Source organism: Phaenicophaeus curvirostris, chromosome Z (genome assembly GCF_032191515.1).
Source record: "Phaenicophaeus curvirostris isolate KB17595 chromosome Z, BPBGC_Pcur_1.0, whole genome shotgun sequence".
NCBI classification, from domain to species: domain Eukaryota; kingdom Metazoa; phylum Chordata; class Aves; order Cuculiformes; family Cuculidae; genus Phaenicophaeus; species Phaenicophaeus curvirostris.
Genome location: NC_091431.1, coordinates 6,440,900 through 6,458,165, shown reverse-complemented (window position 1 = coordinate 6,458,165; position 17,266 = coordinate 6,440,900). Strand labels below are relative to the sequence as shown.

Here is a 17,266-nt window from a genome sequence, read left to right as displayed (position 1 = left end):
TTCCAATATTCCTTCCAGTTAGAGACATTTTTAATAGTACAGCCAGAGGTCATCCTGCAGCTTCAAGGGGCTCCTCAGGTGTCTGCTCAAGACCTTGCAGCTGAATGTGTGTGACTTACGAATGTCTCCTGGAAGTAGTAGAATGTCTCTTAGAAGTAGCAGAAGTAGTTTGAAGACTGCAGCCTTGTGTACACCTGTAAGCTAAAGAATGATCGCAATGATAAGCCATTTTGTGGCAGCTTTTCCTGACCCATTTCTTTCCTGTCTTCTGATCTTTTGGCCTCATAGGTGAAGAAGTGGGGAGGCATAGGAAATATTACATAGCTTCTGCCTTTTAAATCTTGAATTTTCTGTTTTTCTTTCAATGGTCCTGTCAGACTTCCTGCCAGTCGAGTGCATCATCTGAGGCAAGACAATCTGTGTCAGTTATTTGCATTCATTCCTTTGCAGACAGCCTTTACTGGCATCTTCACTCATGCATCTTAATTTCAGACATGTCCCCATCTTATCTGTTTTGCAGGAAACAACTGGACGCTTCTTTGAGAATCAGGCAAATTATCAGTGTGAGCCTGGCTACCAGCTGTTTGGGAGCTCGGTGTTTATCTGCCAGGCAAATCGGCAATGGCACAGTGAATCACCCCCTTACTGTGTTCCCCGCAGCTGTGGAAAACCACCACCCATCCAGCATGGCTACTCCAAGGGAGAAGCTTTTGATATGGGCTCTAAAGTTGAATTTTTCTGTAATGAAGGCTATGAGCTGATTGGAGATGCTTATTGGACATGCCAGAAGTCTGGGAAATGGAGCAAAAAGCAAAGCCCAAGATGTGTGCCAACAAAGTGTCCAGAACCACCCTTGGCAGAAAACCAGCTGGTCTTGAGGGAGGTGACTTACCAAGTTGGTGTTGTAGAGTTCTCATGCAAGGAGGGCTTTGTTTTGCATGGCTCCTCTGTGCTGAAATGCTTGCCCTCCCAACACTGGAATGATTCCTTTCCCTTCTGCAAGGCTGTACAGTGTCCTGCACCTCCATACATCCCCTTTGGTGACCCCTTAACTTCATCCCTTCATTTTGGTAGCGCTGTGAAATACATCTGCGTGGATGGGTTTTTACTGAAGGGTGAGTCTACCATCAGATGCCAGGCTGATGGCTCATGGAGCTTGCCTTTACCAGAATGTATTCCTGTGGAATGCCCCCAACCAGAAGAAATTCAGGATGGCATTGTTGATGTGCAGGGCCTCACCTTCCTTAGCACAGCCCTATATACATGTAAACCAGGCTTTGAACTGATGGGGAACACAACTATCCTCTGTGGAGAAGATGGCCAGTGGCTTGGAGGAAGGCCAGCTTGCAAACCTATTCAATGCCCAAAGCCTAAGAAGATCCTCAATGGCAAATACTCATTCACAAACTTCCATTATGGGCAGACTGTCAGGTATTCCTGTGACAGGGGATTCCAACTCCAAGGGGAGGAAACACTGAGATGCCTAGAGACAGGGGAATGGAGTACAGAAGTTCCTTCCTGCAAAGCCATAAATTGCCACCCCCCTCAGCCCATCGAGAATGGCTTTGTGGAGGGTGCAGATTATAGCTATGGTGCTATGGTCATTTACAGCTGTGTGCCAGGCTTCCAGCTGTCTGGCCTTGCCATGCAGACCTGTGAAGAATTGGGCTGGTCTAGCTCCACACCAACCTGCCTCCCAACAGACTGTGGTCTGCCTCCTCACATTGACTTTGGGGAGTACGTACAGGTGAGACAGGGGGAAAGACGATCTGACCACGATAGTGTTAAAGAGAGTCCCTTGCTTTCACATACATTACTGGCTGACAATTTGAAACGCTTCAAAAGTTCCTTGAAGGAGGACAGTGCAATGCAGCTCACGACTTTCTTATTTGGAACTGTCATTTTATACACATGTTACTCTGGCTACGAACTGCTGGGAGACCCTGTTCTAGCTTGCCAAGAAGATGGGACTTGGAACGGCACTGCCCCTGCCTGCGTTTCGATAGAGTGCGCCTTGCTGTCACCCCCAGAGAATGGTTTTTTACATTTCACTGAGAACACACTCGGTAGTGTGGTGCAGTACACCTGTAAGCCAGGGTTCACACTTGTTGGCTCTGACACACGGTTATGTTTGCCAAGTCGGCAGTGGAGTGACACTTCTCCATACTGCAAAGCAATAACATGCAACTCACCTACCCAGCTTATGAATGGGAACATAAGAGGGGAAAACTACACGTATGGGAGTGTCATCTACTATGAGTGTGATCCTGGATACCAGTTAAATGGCCCCACAGAGAGGAGATGCCAAGAGAACCAGAAATGGGATGGCAGTGAACCAATTTGCATTCCTGTTTCCTGCAGCCCACCACCAGTTTTGGAGAATGGCCAGGTGATTGGAGAGGAGTACGTATTCCAAAGACATACAGAGTACAGCTGCAGCAAAGGTTTCCTGTTAGATGGGGACAAGATTAGGGTCTGTCTTGCAAATGGAAGCTGGAGTGGAATTGCTCCCGTCTGCAGAGCTGTGACCTGCCCTGTGCCACTGCCTCTTCCCAATGGGAGAACTAGTGGCTCAGATTTTAGTTTTAAGAAAGAAGTGCACTACCACTGCAATGAAGGATATAGTCTGCAAGGAGTGTCTACGCTTACCTGTCAGAGTGATGGTACCTGGGATTCGGAAGTTCCACAATGTGAGCCAGTTATTTGTGGACCTCCTGAGGACATCTCCCATGGCTTTCTGAATGGCTCTGGCTTTACCTATGGGGAATTTGTCCAGTATGTGTGCTTCCCTGGTTATGAGCTGCATGGCAATCCTTTACGGCAGTGTTTGTACAATGGTTCCTGGAGTGGAAGCCTTCCATCTTGCCTACCCTGTCTGTGTCCTACACCACAGGTTCAGAATGGGGTTGTTCTTGGTACGGATTTCAACTGTGGGAACAGTGCCCGGTTTCAGTGCCTGGAGGGCTTCAAGCTGCTAGGGCCTTCTGAAGTCACCTGTGAGGCAGCTGGCAAGTGGAGTTCTGGGTTTCCTCGCTGTGGGCAGATTTCCTGTGGCTCTCCACCCATCATCCCCAACACATTTATCAATGGGAGCAGCTTTACAGATGAGAACACTATCATCTATACCTGCTTGATGGGTTTTGTCATGCAGGGGAGCCCAGAACTGACTTGTGAGGAGACTGGTGTCTGGAAGGAACCATACCCAAGTTGTGAGCTGCTAAGCTGTGGCCCACCACCTTCTATCCCAAATGCAGAGGTTCTTGGGAACAATTACACCTATGGGAACAAAGTCCAGTACAGGTAAGAATACTGCTGCCACTCTCTTTCCACAAAATCTGTGAAGGAATGAAGATGGAAGGTTTATGCACCCTCAGTTAGTACAAGTTTTTAAAGGGCCTGGAAGAAGGCCCTATCAGATGCTTAGATTGACAAAGCCCATATTCCTGTGCACCTATAAATAATTACTTGGACCGCTGTCAAAACTCCAGCAAGGGATTTCAGCCTGTTGGACTGCATTCCTCTACCACCCTTAGTTTCCCATTCCCCTTTGTGTTCCTCTTCTCCCTGATCTAGGCATTCAGCTTTTCTTAGCAGGTGGCAGCAACAGTCAATAGGGTATGCGATTTTTCTCCCCTTTTGGTACCCCATTTACATATTCCTCCTGCTTCAGGTGCCTGTGGTGATGCAGAAGGGTTAATCTCCCTCTTGTCACATTTTCTGTGCTGCAGCACTGCACTATCAGCAAGTGTTGCTGATGCAGCTACTCTTCTGTCAGATATGAAAGAAAAAGTTTTTTGTTAATTTCCTGAAGTGTGCGTGCTGTGGATCTTTCTCCAAGGTGCGGAATTCCCTGGCAGAAGAGATTTTTTTTTTGGTAGTAAAAGCAAATAGTATGGGACAGAATTGGGAGATAGCATGTTGATGAATTTAACCATATCAGTCATTTCCATGGTTATTTCCATAACCATACCATTCATCTTTAACAAGGTGAAGGGGGTACTTGTCTGCCTTTCTACAAGTGAACTCATTTGTGCAAGCCAGTTGAGTTGCTCTTGGTGAAGCACCATATGGGACAGAACAAATCAGCCTTCAATGTCTAAGCAAATGGCCTGCGGTCAGCCTAAGGCTTGGTTTGTTCTTGGAAGTAAGTGAGGTAATCTTTAGAATTGCTTGGCACTTACACACTGTTTACCTAACCAAAAAAGCCCTCCTTGCAAAGGGAAGGACAGTGCAGGAACTGCACTAAAACATTCACTACCCTCCAAGCACTAAAGCCACCAACTCGCTTTCCATTGTGTTGCTGTAGTAGCATGAAGCAGCTGGACATGAAGTCTGAACCTTCCAGCTCTTATAACAGAATAAACTCTGTGCAGGCATGCTTCTTACAGGGTTGCTTGAAACAGAGAAATCACAAGGTGTTCTTAGGAACAATTAATGCTGAAAAATTATTGTCTGACTTTGTAATTTATGGGTTGGCTCCTCCCTAGCCATGTGTCTGTGGTCAGGTCTTCATGCTGTGTTGCAGGTGCCTGGAAGGCTACACAATGGTGACAGAGGTGGATGTACGCATTTGCCAGGAGGATGGACAGTGGTCTCCTCAAAATATTTCCTGCTCCCCCAGAAAGTGTCCTATCCCAGGAAATATCACCCATGTAATTGTACTTGGGGAGAACTTCACTGTGAACACAAATATCGCCTTGTCATGTGTAGAAGGTTATACTCTGGTAGGCGCAAGCACATCTACATGCAAGGTATAGTGCTATTTGCACTATTTTATTTTTCTGCTTTGTTAAATTCAAGAGTCTTCATACCCTCATTAGCTTTTGGCCTTCAATTGCACACAATAAAACAGTTTAAAGCACCTCCTGCAAAATATAATACGATTCGTTGTTGCCTAGTAAGAACCTTATTATTTTTCCATGTATAGACTTTCAGATCTAGAAATCATTGATTTCTTCTTCCATCAAAAACTAATGCTGTCCTTTAGAAAAGCATTCCTTTTATCACATCTCAAGGAATAAATATGTCCAAGGTTTAAAAAAAATACATCTGAGATTTCTAATGTATTTTTAGGATTAGGTGCAGAGCTCTTCAGAATAACAGCAATCACACGTTTTAATCCACAGTGCAGCTGTAGCAACTTAAATCCTCTGTATGTTAAATATCCTCAACAATTCTGCTAGTAAACTCTTGTCACATTAGCTGTGGACAACCTTGATTTAAGCTTATAAAAAGTCTTTTTAAAGTCAGTAAGTCCACTCATATAAGAAAAGCTGAGCATGCATGTTTTTGCATAATCAATGTTTAATAAGGAAAAGTTATCCCCTTTTTTTTTTGCTGTTTCAAAGATCTGTGGAAGATGGAGTAGATGTGTTTGATCAGTGTCTCTTCAGGTATCAGACTTTCCTTAGAGAGTCTGGGAAGGCAGCTGAAGGACTTGGTCATGGTGTTAGGCATTCAGCCAGGAGAAAAGTAGAGAACATGGATACAGGCAGCTGTAATTTTCATTCTTCAGATGTGTTCCCTGAGCTGTTAAGTGACCATGTATGCTTTTCCAAGCTTGTATTTCCCCATTTACTTTTTATTCTGTCTTGTAAGTCTAAGCTGAACATTCCTGCCAAAGCTGAGCTCCAGTCTATGTTAATATCTTAAAAGTGTTACTTAAATTACTGAGTTTTATTCAGGATTGCCACATAATCTTATGTTAACCACATCTATACATGTACAGCCATTGCATTCTTTTACTATGGTTTTCCTAACTTTTTGTTTAGATACAAATTAAGCATATAGAGTGGTACCTTCACACTTTTAATTACATTTATTTTTCAGGAGAGTGGCTTTTGGGTGCCACGGTTGTCTGATGACATCTGCATTCCTGTGTCCTGTGGGACCCCACAGTCTCCAGAGCATGGATTTGTGGTTGGCACTAAATACAATTACAAAGATGTGGTTCTTTATAAATGTGATTCCGGCTATGAATTACAAGTAAGCAAACTCAAATCTCCATCATTCTGAGCATCTTTAGTTATTTGCATTTCTTGTGTGGTAATTGTGAGAATGTTTTATGTCTGGTCCATATTGATATATTGCCATTTCCAGAAGTTGCACAGCTGCTTGTTTTGTAGAATATTCCTAGTATGTCTGGGGTAGTCCTTGAATGACTTAGCGGTATAACTGAATTAAATATAAACATCCTTTTCAGAGAGACATGTTCAGCAGATACCTTTCAGTGCTGGGTTTTTTTTAACCAAAGTTTGTTTCAGCTATCTGCAAATACAATATATATGCTTGTGACCATCAGTCATCGAAGAGTTATTTTCTTAATTACAGCTCTCTTGAGCTGGTTTCTCTGCCAGAGTTAGATTGCATTCCTTCCTCAATTTTAAAATGTCCTAAGCATTAATGCCCGCTGCATTGTGCCTTTCAGAATCAAAGCTATTGATAAACCCCATTGCCCTCAATTCCATGATATTGCTAGGTGGTATGAAAGTGATATCTTTTGTTTTAGTAAGGCAAAGTTTGTTCAATGGCAGCTTTACTCCCTGATGGAGAAAGGAAAATTCTTTCCTGTCCATTGTTTTTGTTATAAGCATTGGGCTCTTATTCCCACCTAAGCTCTGGAGCAGCACTGTTGTCTTGTTAAGAGGGCTCAGCCTAGCCAATTCAGAGCTGCTTCAGAGCTGCTCCACCATCCCCAGGTGGTGGCTGAGTAGGCACAGTTGTGTCCAGAGGCATGAGGTGGTGAGGTGTCTCCAGGACAGGAGCTGTGTCTTAATGCTGTGTTCTGTGAGAACCAAGCAGAATGCATGATTGCCCTTCCTTTGTACTGTCATAACACCAATAATAACTGAAGAATTTCATGCACGTGAGTTCACCCAGTCAACAGTGAGATCACTCAGTCACTCAGTATAAGCTTGAGAGTTTAGAGAATGCTTAGGTAGCCATAAATTTTATTTCTGTTATGGTGCCACATAGGTAATATCATTGGGGATGGAGGGATAGGTTGGTATTTGGACAGATGGATAGAATTGCTGTTTCAAGTAATTTTTGGAGGTAATGAGCCAATGCTTTCATACAGTAAAAAGTCCTTCTGAGCTTTGTATACTAGCTTCGCCACCTAGCGTCAATCTGTCTCACTGCTGTTGAAGAGAACTGCTTTTTTCCCTCTGAGAAGCAAAGTCCATTGAGTGTGATGCCGTACGATGCTTATGTCAAACAGCTGCCCTTGTCAATGGGTTTGCTTTGTAATGAAAGTACCTTACTGCAAGGGACAAATTTAGATGTTGTTCTCCATGTCTTGGAATAAATAAGAAATAATTTCTGGCCTGTTAGACTGGCTATAAAGCCTCTGTGTAAGAAAGAAATAACATTCTTTTTAAGCAAATATAAAGAATAAGGGTTTGAAATATGGTCAAAATCAGTACATTACATTTATAAAACACAGGTTTATACTGTTATTGAAAAAAAAATGCTAGTTAGATTTTTCTGTAAGTCAGTCCTGGAAGGAGAAATTGTCAAATTCTCTATCACTTGTCAAATTCTGACGAACAGGGGTGGTGTACTGACAAGAAAGATGATACTTCAGGGAGAAGGACAAGAGTACTGAATAACTAGCCCCACAAACTTTGGGTTTATAAACATACCCATCACTTCACAGGAAACGGTTCTACCTTAATTCTGCTAGTAGTCAAGGGCTGTATGTGAGCTGCACATGGAGGGAAAACATCTGGCCTTGCTGGATACTAGAGCTGATTAGTGAAAAAGTTGACTAAGTAAGGTTGTTCTTCTTTTCTTTTGTTTCACAGGGTGATGCAGAACAGACATGCCAAGAAGACAAGCTTTGGAGTGGCACAGTGCCAGTGTGCAGAAGTACGTTCTACCTGAGTTTATCATTTAAGTTGATCAAGGGTGATTTTACACAACAGAAAATACTAATGCTCCTTTTGCTTTATAAATCATACTGTCTGCATTTGCCTAAAAATTTTTGGTAAGTAACAGCCTGAAGAGTTGCAGAATTGCTGGTGTGTGCAGATAAGAGTGTGAAGGAAATCACTGCATCTTTCTGCCTCGCTTCTGTATCCCTAAGAAAGCTGTGCAGGCAGCTTCCAGGTTTAAATAGTTCTGACACTTGAGGCCATGGTTTCTGGTTTTACTGTGGGCCTCTGAACACATTAGTTGCCAGGAGTTGCAGGTACTTATCATCCTCAAATGTGGCTCTGGATACTCACTCTCAAAAATACTTAACTTCTGTGAGATGTCCGATGCCCACTGACTGCAGTGCAAAATAGGAGTTTTCTGCATAAATATTCAGGTGGGCTCCCGCTATAAGTGGCAATGTGGAATTTTGTGAGGCTTCCTGCCAGCGCAGCCAAAATAGATTTTGTCTTTTAGCAGGAACTAGAAGCACCAAGCATGATACTGGTCTGCTACTGAGGGGCAAATATAAAATCTGGGAATGCCCTGATAAACACTGTGTTCTTTCCCTATTTCTCTAAGTAAAACTTGTGGAGGAGCTGTGAACAGGACATACCATATGCATTAGGTCTGACTGGAACATAATCCTTGTTTCATAGGAGTATCATGTGGACCCCCAGACATGATAGAAAATGGATCTGTTCAGGGACAGGAGTTCCTGTTTGGCAGTGAGGTTTTTTACAGCTGCGACCCTGGCTTTGAGCTAAAGGGACCAAGCCGAAGGATTTGCCATGTTGACAAAAAGTGGAGCCCCTCTGCCCCTTCGTGCATGCGTAAGTAGCAAGCAGGGCAACGCGGTGGCAGTTTTCTAGGAGAGCTGGGGAACAAACTGAGAAAGTGCTTTGGCTGGCTTCCTTCCAGTCTCCCCCTCCAGCTGGAGGGCTGTAACAGGAGGAACCAGAGAAAAATCCAGCAGAGGAGTTCTCCTTGGGATCTGAAGAGAGCTCCTTTTGGCACATTAAAATGGCACAAGCTTAGAATAATGCTCAGGTCAGTAGGGGAAGACTGGCCAGGTGTATTTGATTTGATTTGGCATTGTGGTGTGCAGGACTGTGCACATCATACGCTAGGATGGTTCATCTCTGCGACGCCAAATTTTGTATGTCCTGGGCACTCAGTATTTCTGGTGATCAAGACTCTCCTCCCTAGGATCATATCTTGGCTCTCTGCAGCAGAAGGTGATTAATTCTGGGAGCATGGAAAGAAGGACTTATGACTTATTTCATACAGTGCATAAATTAAATGCCAAGATTTTATCATCTTTACGAATAAGCTATTTCCCGGGTTCTCATGGCAGTATCATAGTCCCACCTGTTACATTATTCTTAATTACCTTTGACCAATTTGCCTGGTTTCCACAGTAGGTGTGGGATAGGGGGAAAGATTAAATTACTGTCATTTTTCTTGGGAGCGTCTTGAGACACCTTTCCCTGTACAGGGAGAAAAGGAGACTGCAAATGCAGCCTCTGCCCTACTCAGAAGAAATATTCTGAATCTTTGAAATATTCTGGATTTTTGACTGAACACACCTCAGAGCCTACAATATCATGAGATACATTTGGGCACATTCTTTCTTAGGTGACTGCAGCCTAAACGCCAGGAGAGAGGGCAGGCAAGGCATTGCATAAACCTTCTCCATAAAATACTTCACTGCTTCTTTCTTCCCACCTTTCCATTAATTCACTGTGTGAACAGAGCCGTCGAACAGTGTGTAACATATGGACAGAATGGGCTTTGTTTTCTGTCTAAAACCAAAAAGTTTTCTCCTATCCTAGGAATTACTTGTGGGCTGCATCCCTCAATAGAAAAAGCAGAGGCCATATCTACAGGAAGCACATACAGAAGTAATGTAACTTTTGTGTGCAACTCTGGATACCATCTTGTTGGGCCCCAGAATATCACATGTCTTGCCAATGGGAGCTGGAGTAAACCCTTGCCGTTGTGTGAAGGTAACTTTTGAGTTTCATGGCCTGGGACATTCTGATCTGCGATAAGCAAATCTCTTCTTTTATGCATGCATATAACGGTCTAAGGATTGATTTGCTTTCAGAAAACAATTCCATAACATGCATTAAAAATGGTGCCTGGAAAATGAAGTGTCACAAGGAGCACTGCCTGCTGCCAGGCCAGAATGAGATTAGCCATCATTTTTCCTAAGGTTTCAATCAGCAGTTAAACAAGCTTAATGAGTTACTTGCCATCTTGGAAAATTAAACCCCAAACAAAAGGTAACGGATTTTGAGCACAAGTGACTTTTCTCGCAAGTGGCCTTCTGTAGTCAATTATTAAGTTGACATTCTTTTTCTGAAGCTTGGGCCCCAGGGATAGTCTCAGCAGCTCAGCATTTAACCTCCACATTCCTCACATGAAAAAACACCATGAACACACGATGTGTACCATTGTGCAAATCACTGCTTTCTGGTGCTCCCCCAGGAGAATGAGTGCTGAGCAAGAACTGTCTGTGTCACGTGAAGTGGGCCGTACTGGGTGGTAGCAATACTGTTGACCCAAAAAGACAACAAAAACTTAAGACCTCAAGTTTGGACATAGAGTTAGTATTGTTGAATGACTCTTTCTAAAGTGAAAAGCGTATAGAACCTTACTCAACTGCAGTATCATTAACTTGAGTGTTTTCCATTCCTGGCCTCTTTGCCATGAAAATACAAAGTCTGAGCTTCATACTTTTCCTTTCTTCTCAGAAACACACTAGTTCATTTCTTGCCCATTGCAGGTTGTTTTGGGCAGTTCTTGCCCCTGATGCATATAATTCAGGTGTCTGAAGCTAGACTCTAGACCCAGCATACTGCTTGCTTTTCGTAGTTGCTCCTGGCATTCTTACGTGGAGCTAATATGTTGATGTCTGCACACCTAGATGCTCTTACGGATTCAGAGGGGACCAGCATGCTCTGACAGCTTCACCGAAGTAGGACAGTGAATGAGCTTCCACTCAAGGCAGGTGTTAGGTTCCTGTCACAAGAACCATGAAAACTGCACAAGGGCTAGGGACCAGCAGAAATCGGTGCTGGGCAACCACACAATGTACAGATCACTGTGCTTTAAAGTGGTGACCTGATGCCTCACAGACCTTATAGCAGCAACCTGGAAAAGTTGATAGGGGATATCCACATCAGAGAATCATAGAATGGGTTCAGTTGGAAGTGACCTTAAAGATCATCTTGTTGCAATCCCCCTGCCATGGGCAGGGACAAGTCCCAGTAGATCAGGCTGCTCAAGGCTTCATCCAGCCTGCCCTTGAACACTTCCAGGGATGGGGCGTCCACAACCTGTCCCAGTTCCTCACCACCCTCGTTGTGAAGTATTTCCTCCTTATGCCTAGTCTAAACCTGCCCCTCTCCAAATTATAGCCATCCCCCCTGCTCGTATTACTACAAGGCTTTGTAAAAAGTCCCTCCCCAGCTTTCCTGTAAGCCCCCTTCAGGTACTGGAAGGCCACTACAAGATCTCCTCGGAGCCTTCTTTTCTCTAGGCTGAACAAGCCCAATTCTCTCAGCCAGTCCTCATGGGGAAGGTGCTCCAGCCCTCTGATCATCCTTGTATCCCTCCTCTGGACCCATTCCAACAGTTTCGTATCCTTCTTACGTTGGAGATTCCAGAACACCATAGTACTCCAGATGAGGTCTCACAAGAGCAGAATAGAGGGGCAGAATCATCTCCCTCAACCTGCTGGCCATGCTTCTTTTGATGCTGCTGAGGATATGATCAGCCTTCTGACCTGCTAGCACGCATTGCCAGCTCATGTTGAGCTTCTCATCAATCAGAACCCACAAGTCCTTCTCCACAGGGCTGCTCTCAATCCCATCATCCCCCATCCTGTATTGAAATCACAGATTGCCCCCACCCAGGACCTTGCACTTGGCCTTGTTGAACCTTATTAAGTTCACACAGCCCCACTTCTCCAGCCTGTCCAGATCCCTCTGAATGACATTCCGTCCTTCTGGTGTGGCAACTGCACCACTCAGCTTGGTGTCATCCACAAACTTGCTGAGGGTGTGCTCAATCTGTATCATCAATGAAGATATTAAAAAAAGCACTGATCTTAGTATGGACCTTTGTGGACACCACTTGTTATAAATCTCCATCTGGACATCAAGCCATTGACCACTATTCTCTCAGCCTGTCCTTCTATGGCAGGTGCTCCAGCACTCTGATCATCTTTGTAGCCCTCCTCTGCACCTGTTCCAACAGTTCCATATCCTTCTTACGCTGGAGATTCCAGAGCACGACAGTACTCCAGATGAAGTCTCACAAGAGCGGAATAGAGGGGCAGAATCACCTCCCTCGACCCGCTGGCCACACTTCTTTAGATGCAGCCCAGGATATGGTTGGCATTCTTGGCTGCAAGCATGCAGTGCCAGCTCAAGTCAAGCTTCTTGTTGACCAGCACCCCCAAGTCCTTCTCTGCAGGGCAGCTCTCAATCACGTCATCCCCCATCCTGTACTGAAAACAGGGATTGCCCTGACCCAGATGTAGGACCTTGCACTTGACCTTGTTGAACCTTATGAGGTTCTCACAGGCCAGCTTCTCAAATATTATGGAGAGTGACTTGGCAGCCACATCAGCCGGTTCCCTCAGGACTCTAGGATGCCTTTCACCAGCTCCCATAGACTTCAACATGTTCAGGTTACTCAGGTGGTCATGAAACCAATCCTCCTCTACAGCTGGAGGTGCTTTACCCCCCTCATCACTGCCTTGTTGTCCATTGACCCAGGAAGGCTGGGGAGGAGAGTGGTTGTCAGTGAAGACTGAGGCAAAAATATTGTTGAGCACCTCAGCCTTTTCCTCCTCTTTTGATACAAAATCACCATTTTCATTCATCAGTTGGGGTGCTTTCTCTTTAACCTTCCTTTTCTGGCTGATGTAGCTGTAGATGCCCTTCTTGTTGGGCTTCGCTTCTGTTGCCACGTCCAGCTCTAACTGCACTTCGGCCTTCCTGACCTCATCCCTGCACAACCAGGCAGTGTCCCTATGCTCTTCCCAGGTTCCCTGTCCCTGCTTGCACTGCCTGTGCAGTTCCCTCTTGCTCTTCAGTTTGACCAGCAGGTCTCGACTCAGCCAAGGTGGTCTCTTCCCTTTCCTGCCTGATTTCCTACATCTGGGGACTGAGCGCTCTTTCACTTTATGGAAAGCATCCTTAATTATTTGGCAGCTCGGTTCTGCTTCCTTGTCCCTGAGGAGCATGTCCCAGGGGTTTCTACTGAGTAACTCCTTGAAGAGTTGGAAGTCTGCTTTCCTGAAATTTAGGGTCCTGACTATACTCCTTACTTGCCTGGTATCCCTCAGGCTCTTGAACTCCACCTGTGCATGATCGGGTGGCCTGTAGTGTACACCAGTCACAAGGATTCTTTGGCTGACTTGGTTTTTCATTATGACCCAAAAGATTTTGACCTGTTCATGGTTACTCTTCAAAGACAACTCTTCACACTCTATCCATTTCCTGATACAGAGGGCAATGCCTTCACCCCTCCTTCCTCGTCTGTCTCTTCTGAGCAGCCTGTAGCCATCAATAGCCACACTCCAGTCATGGGATTTGTTCCACCAAGTTTCAGTGATGGCAACCAGATCATAGCTTTCTAGCAGCACAGTAGGTTCCAGCTCCTCCTGTTTGTTGTCCAAGCTTTGTGTGTTTGTATAGAGGCACTTCATCTGGGCTATTGGATGCATCACCTTTGTAAAGGAAGACCCCTTATTTTCCTTAAAGGTGTTCTGCGGAAGTTTCCTTCCTGGCTCCTACTACCTCAGGAGCCCCCAGCTTGTCTCCACATGACTTCAATTGTGCTGCATCATCCCCAGCACGCCCTGGGGCAGCAGGTGTGTCCTCCCACCACTTGTCATAGGCAAGCCTGATATTGTCCCCTTCCACTTCTCATCTATTTTAAAGCCCTGTGAATGAGCCGTGCAAGCCCCTGAGCAAAGATCCTTCTCCAACTTTGAGAAAAGTGGCTCCCATCTGATACCCGTAAACATGGTGCCATGTAGGTCATTCCATTGTCAAATCCCCTAAGTTATTATGGTGGCACCAGCCACGGAGCCGTGTATTAACAGACTGGACCCATCTAATCCTTCCAATGTCACTACCGTAACTGGAAGGAGGGAGTTAAAAATCACCTGGGCCCCAGATTCCTTCACTTGCTGTCCCAAGGCCCTAAAAGGGGGTAAGGGGGTGTCATTCCAGTCTTGGCCTTTTCTCTGGTGCAGAAGAGTCATCACTCACATTTTCCTCTGGTTGGTATTCCACAACTAGAGCCTTGTTTCTGTTGTGCAGAGGCACTTGAGGGGCATGGGCAAGGACGGGTTGTTTTCTGCCCTGTTGGTGGACTTGCTTCCACTCCCTGCATCCCTTTGAGTCCTGCCTACATCCTGGTAGAGGGATGACACCAGATCCCTTTGATCAGGGGCTTGTGGGTGTCTCTGTTCCTATTTCAGGAACCTCAAGGTGTGGTTCCACCACTCTATCCCTTGCTCAGACTCCCTTCATTTCTTTAGCCTCTCTACTTCCTCTTACAGCTCTGTCACCAGGCTGAGATCTTCCGCCTGCTCACAACTTACACAACTGTTGCCCCTGCTGCCCTACGTTTCCAGTGCAAGCTGGTGGCGCTCCCTGCAGCAAGAGACCTGGACAGCTGCATGTATTCTGGGAAGCTCACTCTGAGCTGACACGTCCCTTCTGGCGGGTGCAGAGGATGCAGCCACCAGCTGGGTGAGCACCTTGGCTGGGCTCTGTCTCACCGACTGAACTTGCCTTCTGAGCACAGAGACTGCACCGTCCCTGCCTTCGCGAACTGCTCTCGCACATTGCCGAGCCTGCCCCTGTTTGCACACTCCTGTTTGCTGCACTCCTAGAGTGCTGTTTAAATCTCCCGCGGATGCTTTGGGGATCGCTGCCCCCCTCATCCCCAGCCCTGCACCGTGGCAGCTGCTGGGACCAAGAGTCAGGAGGCACCCACCCCTTGCTCCCTGTTGGTGTTCCCTTGCTCCACAGAACATGCTTTCTGCCTTGATCTACCACCTGTCTGTAGCACTTACCGTGTCTGCTGACATATCTTGCTGATATGAAGAAGCCTCTACTACCTAGCCAGGCACCTAAGGAAAGTCACACACTAGGAGAGCTGAACAGATGTCAAGGAGACTGTCTTGAGCAAGGCTGAGCACATGAACTCCTTCTTCCTCTTGCCTAGTGGGCTTGTGTCTGTCTAATAATTTAATCTCCAGTCATTACACAGACTGCCTAGGAAAATCAAATGGAAAATGGGATACAGAACAGAGTCTTGTGTAGCAGTGGTGACCCAGGTTACACCATCTGCCAACTGGCTTCACAAACACAGCTGAGGCTCTTGAGGGGTACAGTTGATAATATAAGTGTCAGCATCTTGCACTAAAGCCATCCTGTATCTCTTCTGGTATTTCTTATCAGATGAAAAGGAAGGCACAAAGGCCTGCAAGTTTCTGGGGTGTGTCTCAGTGACAAGAATGAACCATTCCCATCTTCTGTCCCACTCACTCCAGAATGAAGCCATAAATGTGGCCTCTCTTCTTACGCATTGCCGTATTTTGCTGACCTGAAAAACATTTGGCTGTGGCTTTTCTCCATCACTGGGAGGAGCTCCTTCCCTAGCTTGGATGCATTTTCTTCCCAGGATTACTGAACTCTGTCTCATTGCTCTCCATTATTCATTAGTCTCTGGGTGCCACTTTAAACATATTGTCTGAGTAATTCAGGAATGTTGGAAGTACAGGTGTAATATCAAGCTGAATTAATGAGAGCTCTTCCATTGCAGAGACCAGATGCAAAGTTCCAGTTTTCTTGCTGAATGGGAAGGCTATTTATGAAAACAATACAGTCGGCAGTACAATAGCATATTTCTGCGAGAAAGGATACAGCTTGGAAGGGGAACCTGCGGCAGGGTGCACAAGAGACGGAAGATGGAGTAGTCCTTTGCCTCTCTGTAAACGTGTGTGTTTGCTTTGTAATGAAAAAATGATCTCAGTTTGTAAGCACTAAAGGCTAGGCTGCTCTTCGTTTAAACTGACAGTAAATGAGAGCAACTTCTGCAGAACTTTGTGGAAGTGTACTGCAATTTTCTCTGGAGAGGTGATAAGCAGAATCTGTCACTTGTGGTTTAAAACTTTGGTGTGCATCTCATTTTTACATAGGAACAAATGGAGCAGTTACTGAGACATGTTACAGCATTAACTTGGCTGAGTGTATTTTTGTGACAGTAAAAGAATGAGCTGTTCTGTGTAGCTCCCTTTAATTGGAAAGCTGACATAAAGGGGAGCCCATTGATACCACTTGATATATGAAGAGGATTTATGACCCAAATCTCATAACATTGCATCAAATTACAAATTGGACTTGTGTGCCGCATCCATTTCTATTGCTTTTCATATGATTTGATTCTGAAGTTTGCAGGATCTATTCTGAAGTATTCTCTTGCTTCCTTCCATTCCTTTTTCCCCCCTTCTCCTTTTCCCTCACACCCTTCCTTTGAACAGCAAACCCTTGTCCTGTGCCTTTCATAATCCCAGAGAATGCCCTTCTGTCCGAGGTGGATTTTTATGTTGGTCAGAATGTATCCATCAGATGCAGGGAAGGCTACCAGCTGAAAGGGCAGTCTGTAATCACCTGTAATGCTGATGAGACCTGGACTCCAGCAACAGCTAAGTGTGAAAGTAAGTACATGAGGTACAGTTCCACAGGGGCTTGGTACTTTACAGAGGGCTGATGACCACAGCTGTATCACACAGGAGAGTGACAGCACAAACGTGTCAGCAGGGCGCTCCACCTAGATGCAGTTATTCTGGGATAAGAGAGCTTTTGTTGCTTATTACTGTTTGGAGAGGTGGGTCTCTCCAAGAGATCCAGGCACATAAAAGCAACCTAAGAAGCTCTACAGAGGAGTTATTTCATCTTTCTATCAGAGCTGTTTCTTCAAAAGGATCCAGAATATGTCTACGTATGTTAGCACATTAAGTGCATTTGTCCTACTGTCTGCTAGGCTGTATTGTAATTTTCTTCTCAAATCTACCTTTCACAAGCACTAGAGCTGGGATTTGTTGTTGGATACTGTAAATATCCTGAAAATGTTTCCTGTGAGATTATGGATGACGAGGTGAGGGTTATAGGGAGAGATGCTGCCTTTTGTTGCATGTCTTGATGCTGACAGAAGGCATAGTGTCGTTTTGCAGGCATGTCTGAAAGCTCTTTGGCTTCTTGCGAGCAATATTGCTTATTTCAGATGATGACATCACTTCATTCTACAAACCCAGTCT

General features: G+C 45.2%; 1 protein-coding gene across 1 annotated transcript in view; it reads left to right on the top strand.

The window, feature by feature from the left end:
- Positions 1 to 17,266, top strand: part of LOC138733426 (sushi, von Willebrand factor type A, EGF and pentraxin domain-containing protein 1-like) — a 152,185-nt gene that overhangs the window by 118,052 nt on the left and 16,867 nt on the right. Inside the window, exons 38-45 of the mRNA XM_069880597.1 lie at positions 521 to 3,300; positions 4,526 to 4,751; positions 5,830 to 5,985; positions 7,806 to 7,869; positions 8,574 to 8,747; positions 9,750 to 9,923; positions 15,772 to 15,945; positions 16,490 to 16,666. Coding sequence (XP_069736698.1) covers positions 521 to 3,300; positions 4,526 to 4,751; positions 5,830 to 5,985; positions 7,806 to 7,869; positions 8,574 to 8,747; positions 9,750 to 9,923; positions 15,772 to 15,945; positions 16,490 to 16,666 — 3,925 coding nt within the window. The remainder of the gene's footprint in view (positions 1 to 520; positions 3,301 to 4,525; positions 4,752 to 5,829; positions 5,986 to 7,805; positions 7,870 to 8,573; positions 8,748 to 9,749; positions 9,924 to 15,771; positions 15,946 to 16,489; positions 16,667 to 17,266) is intronic.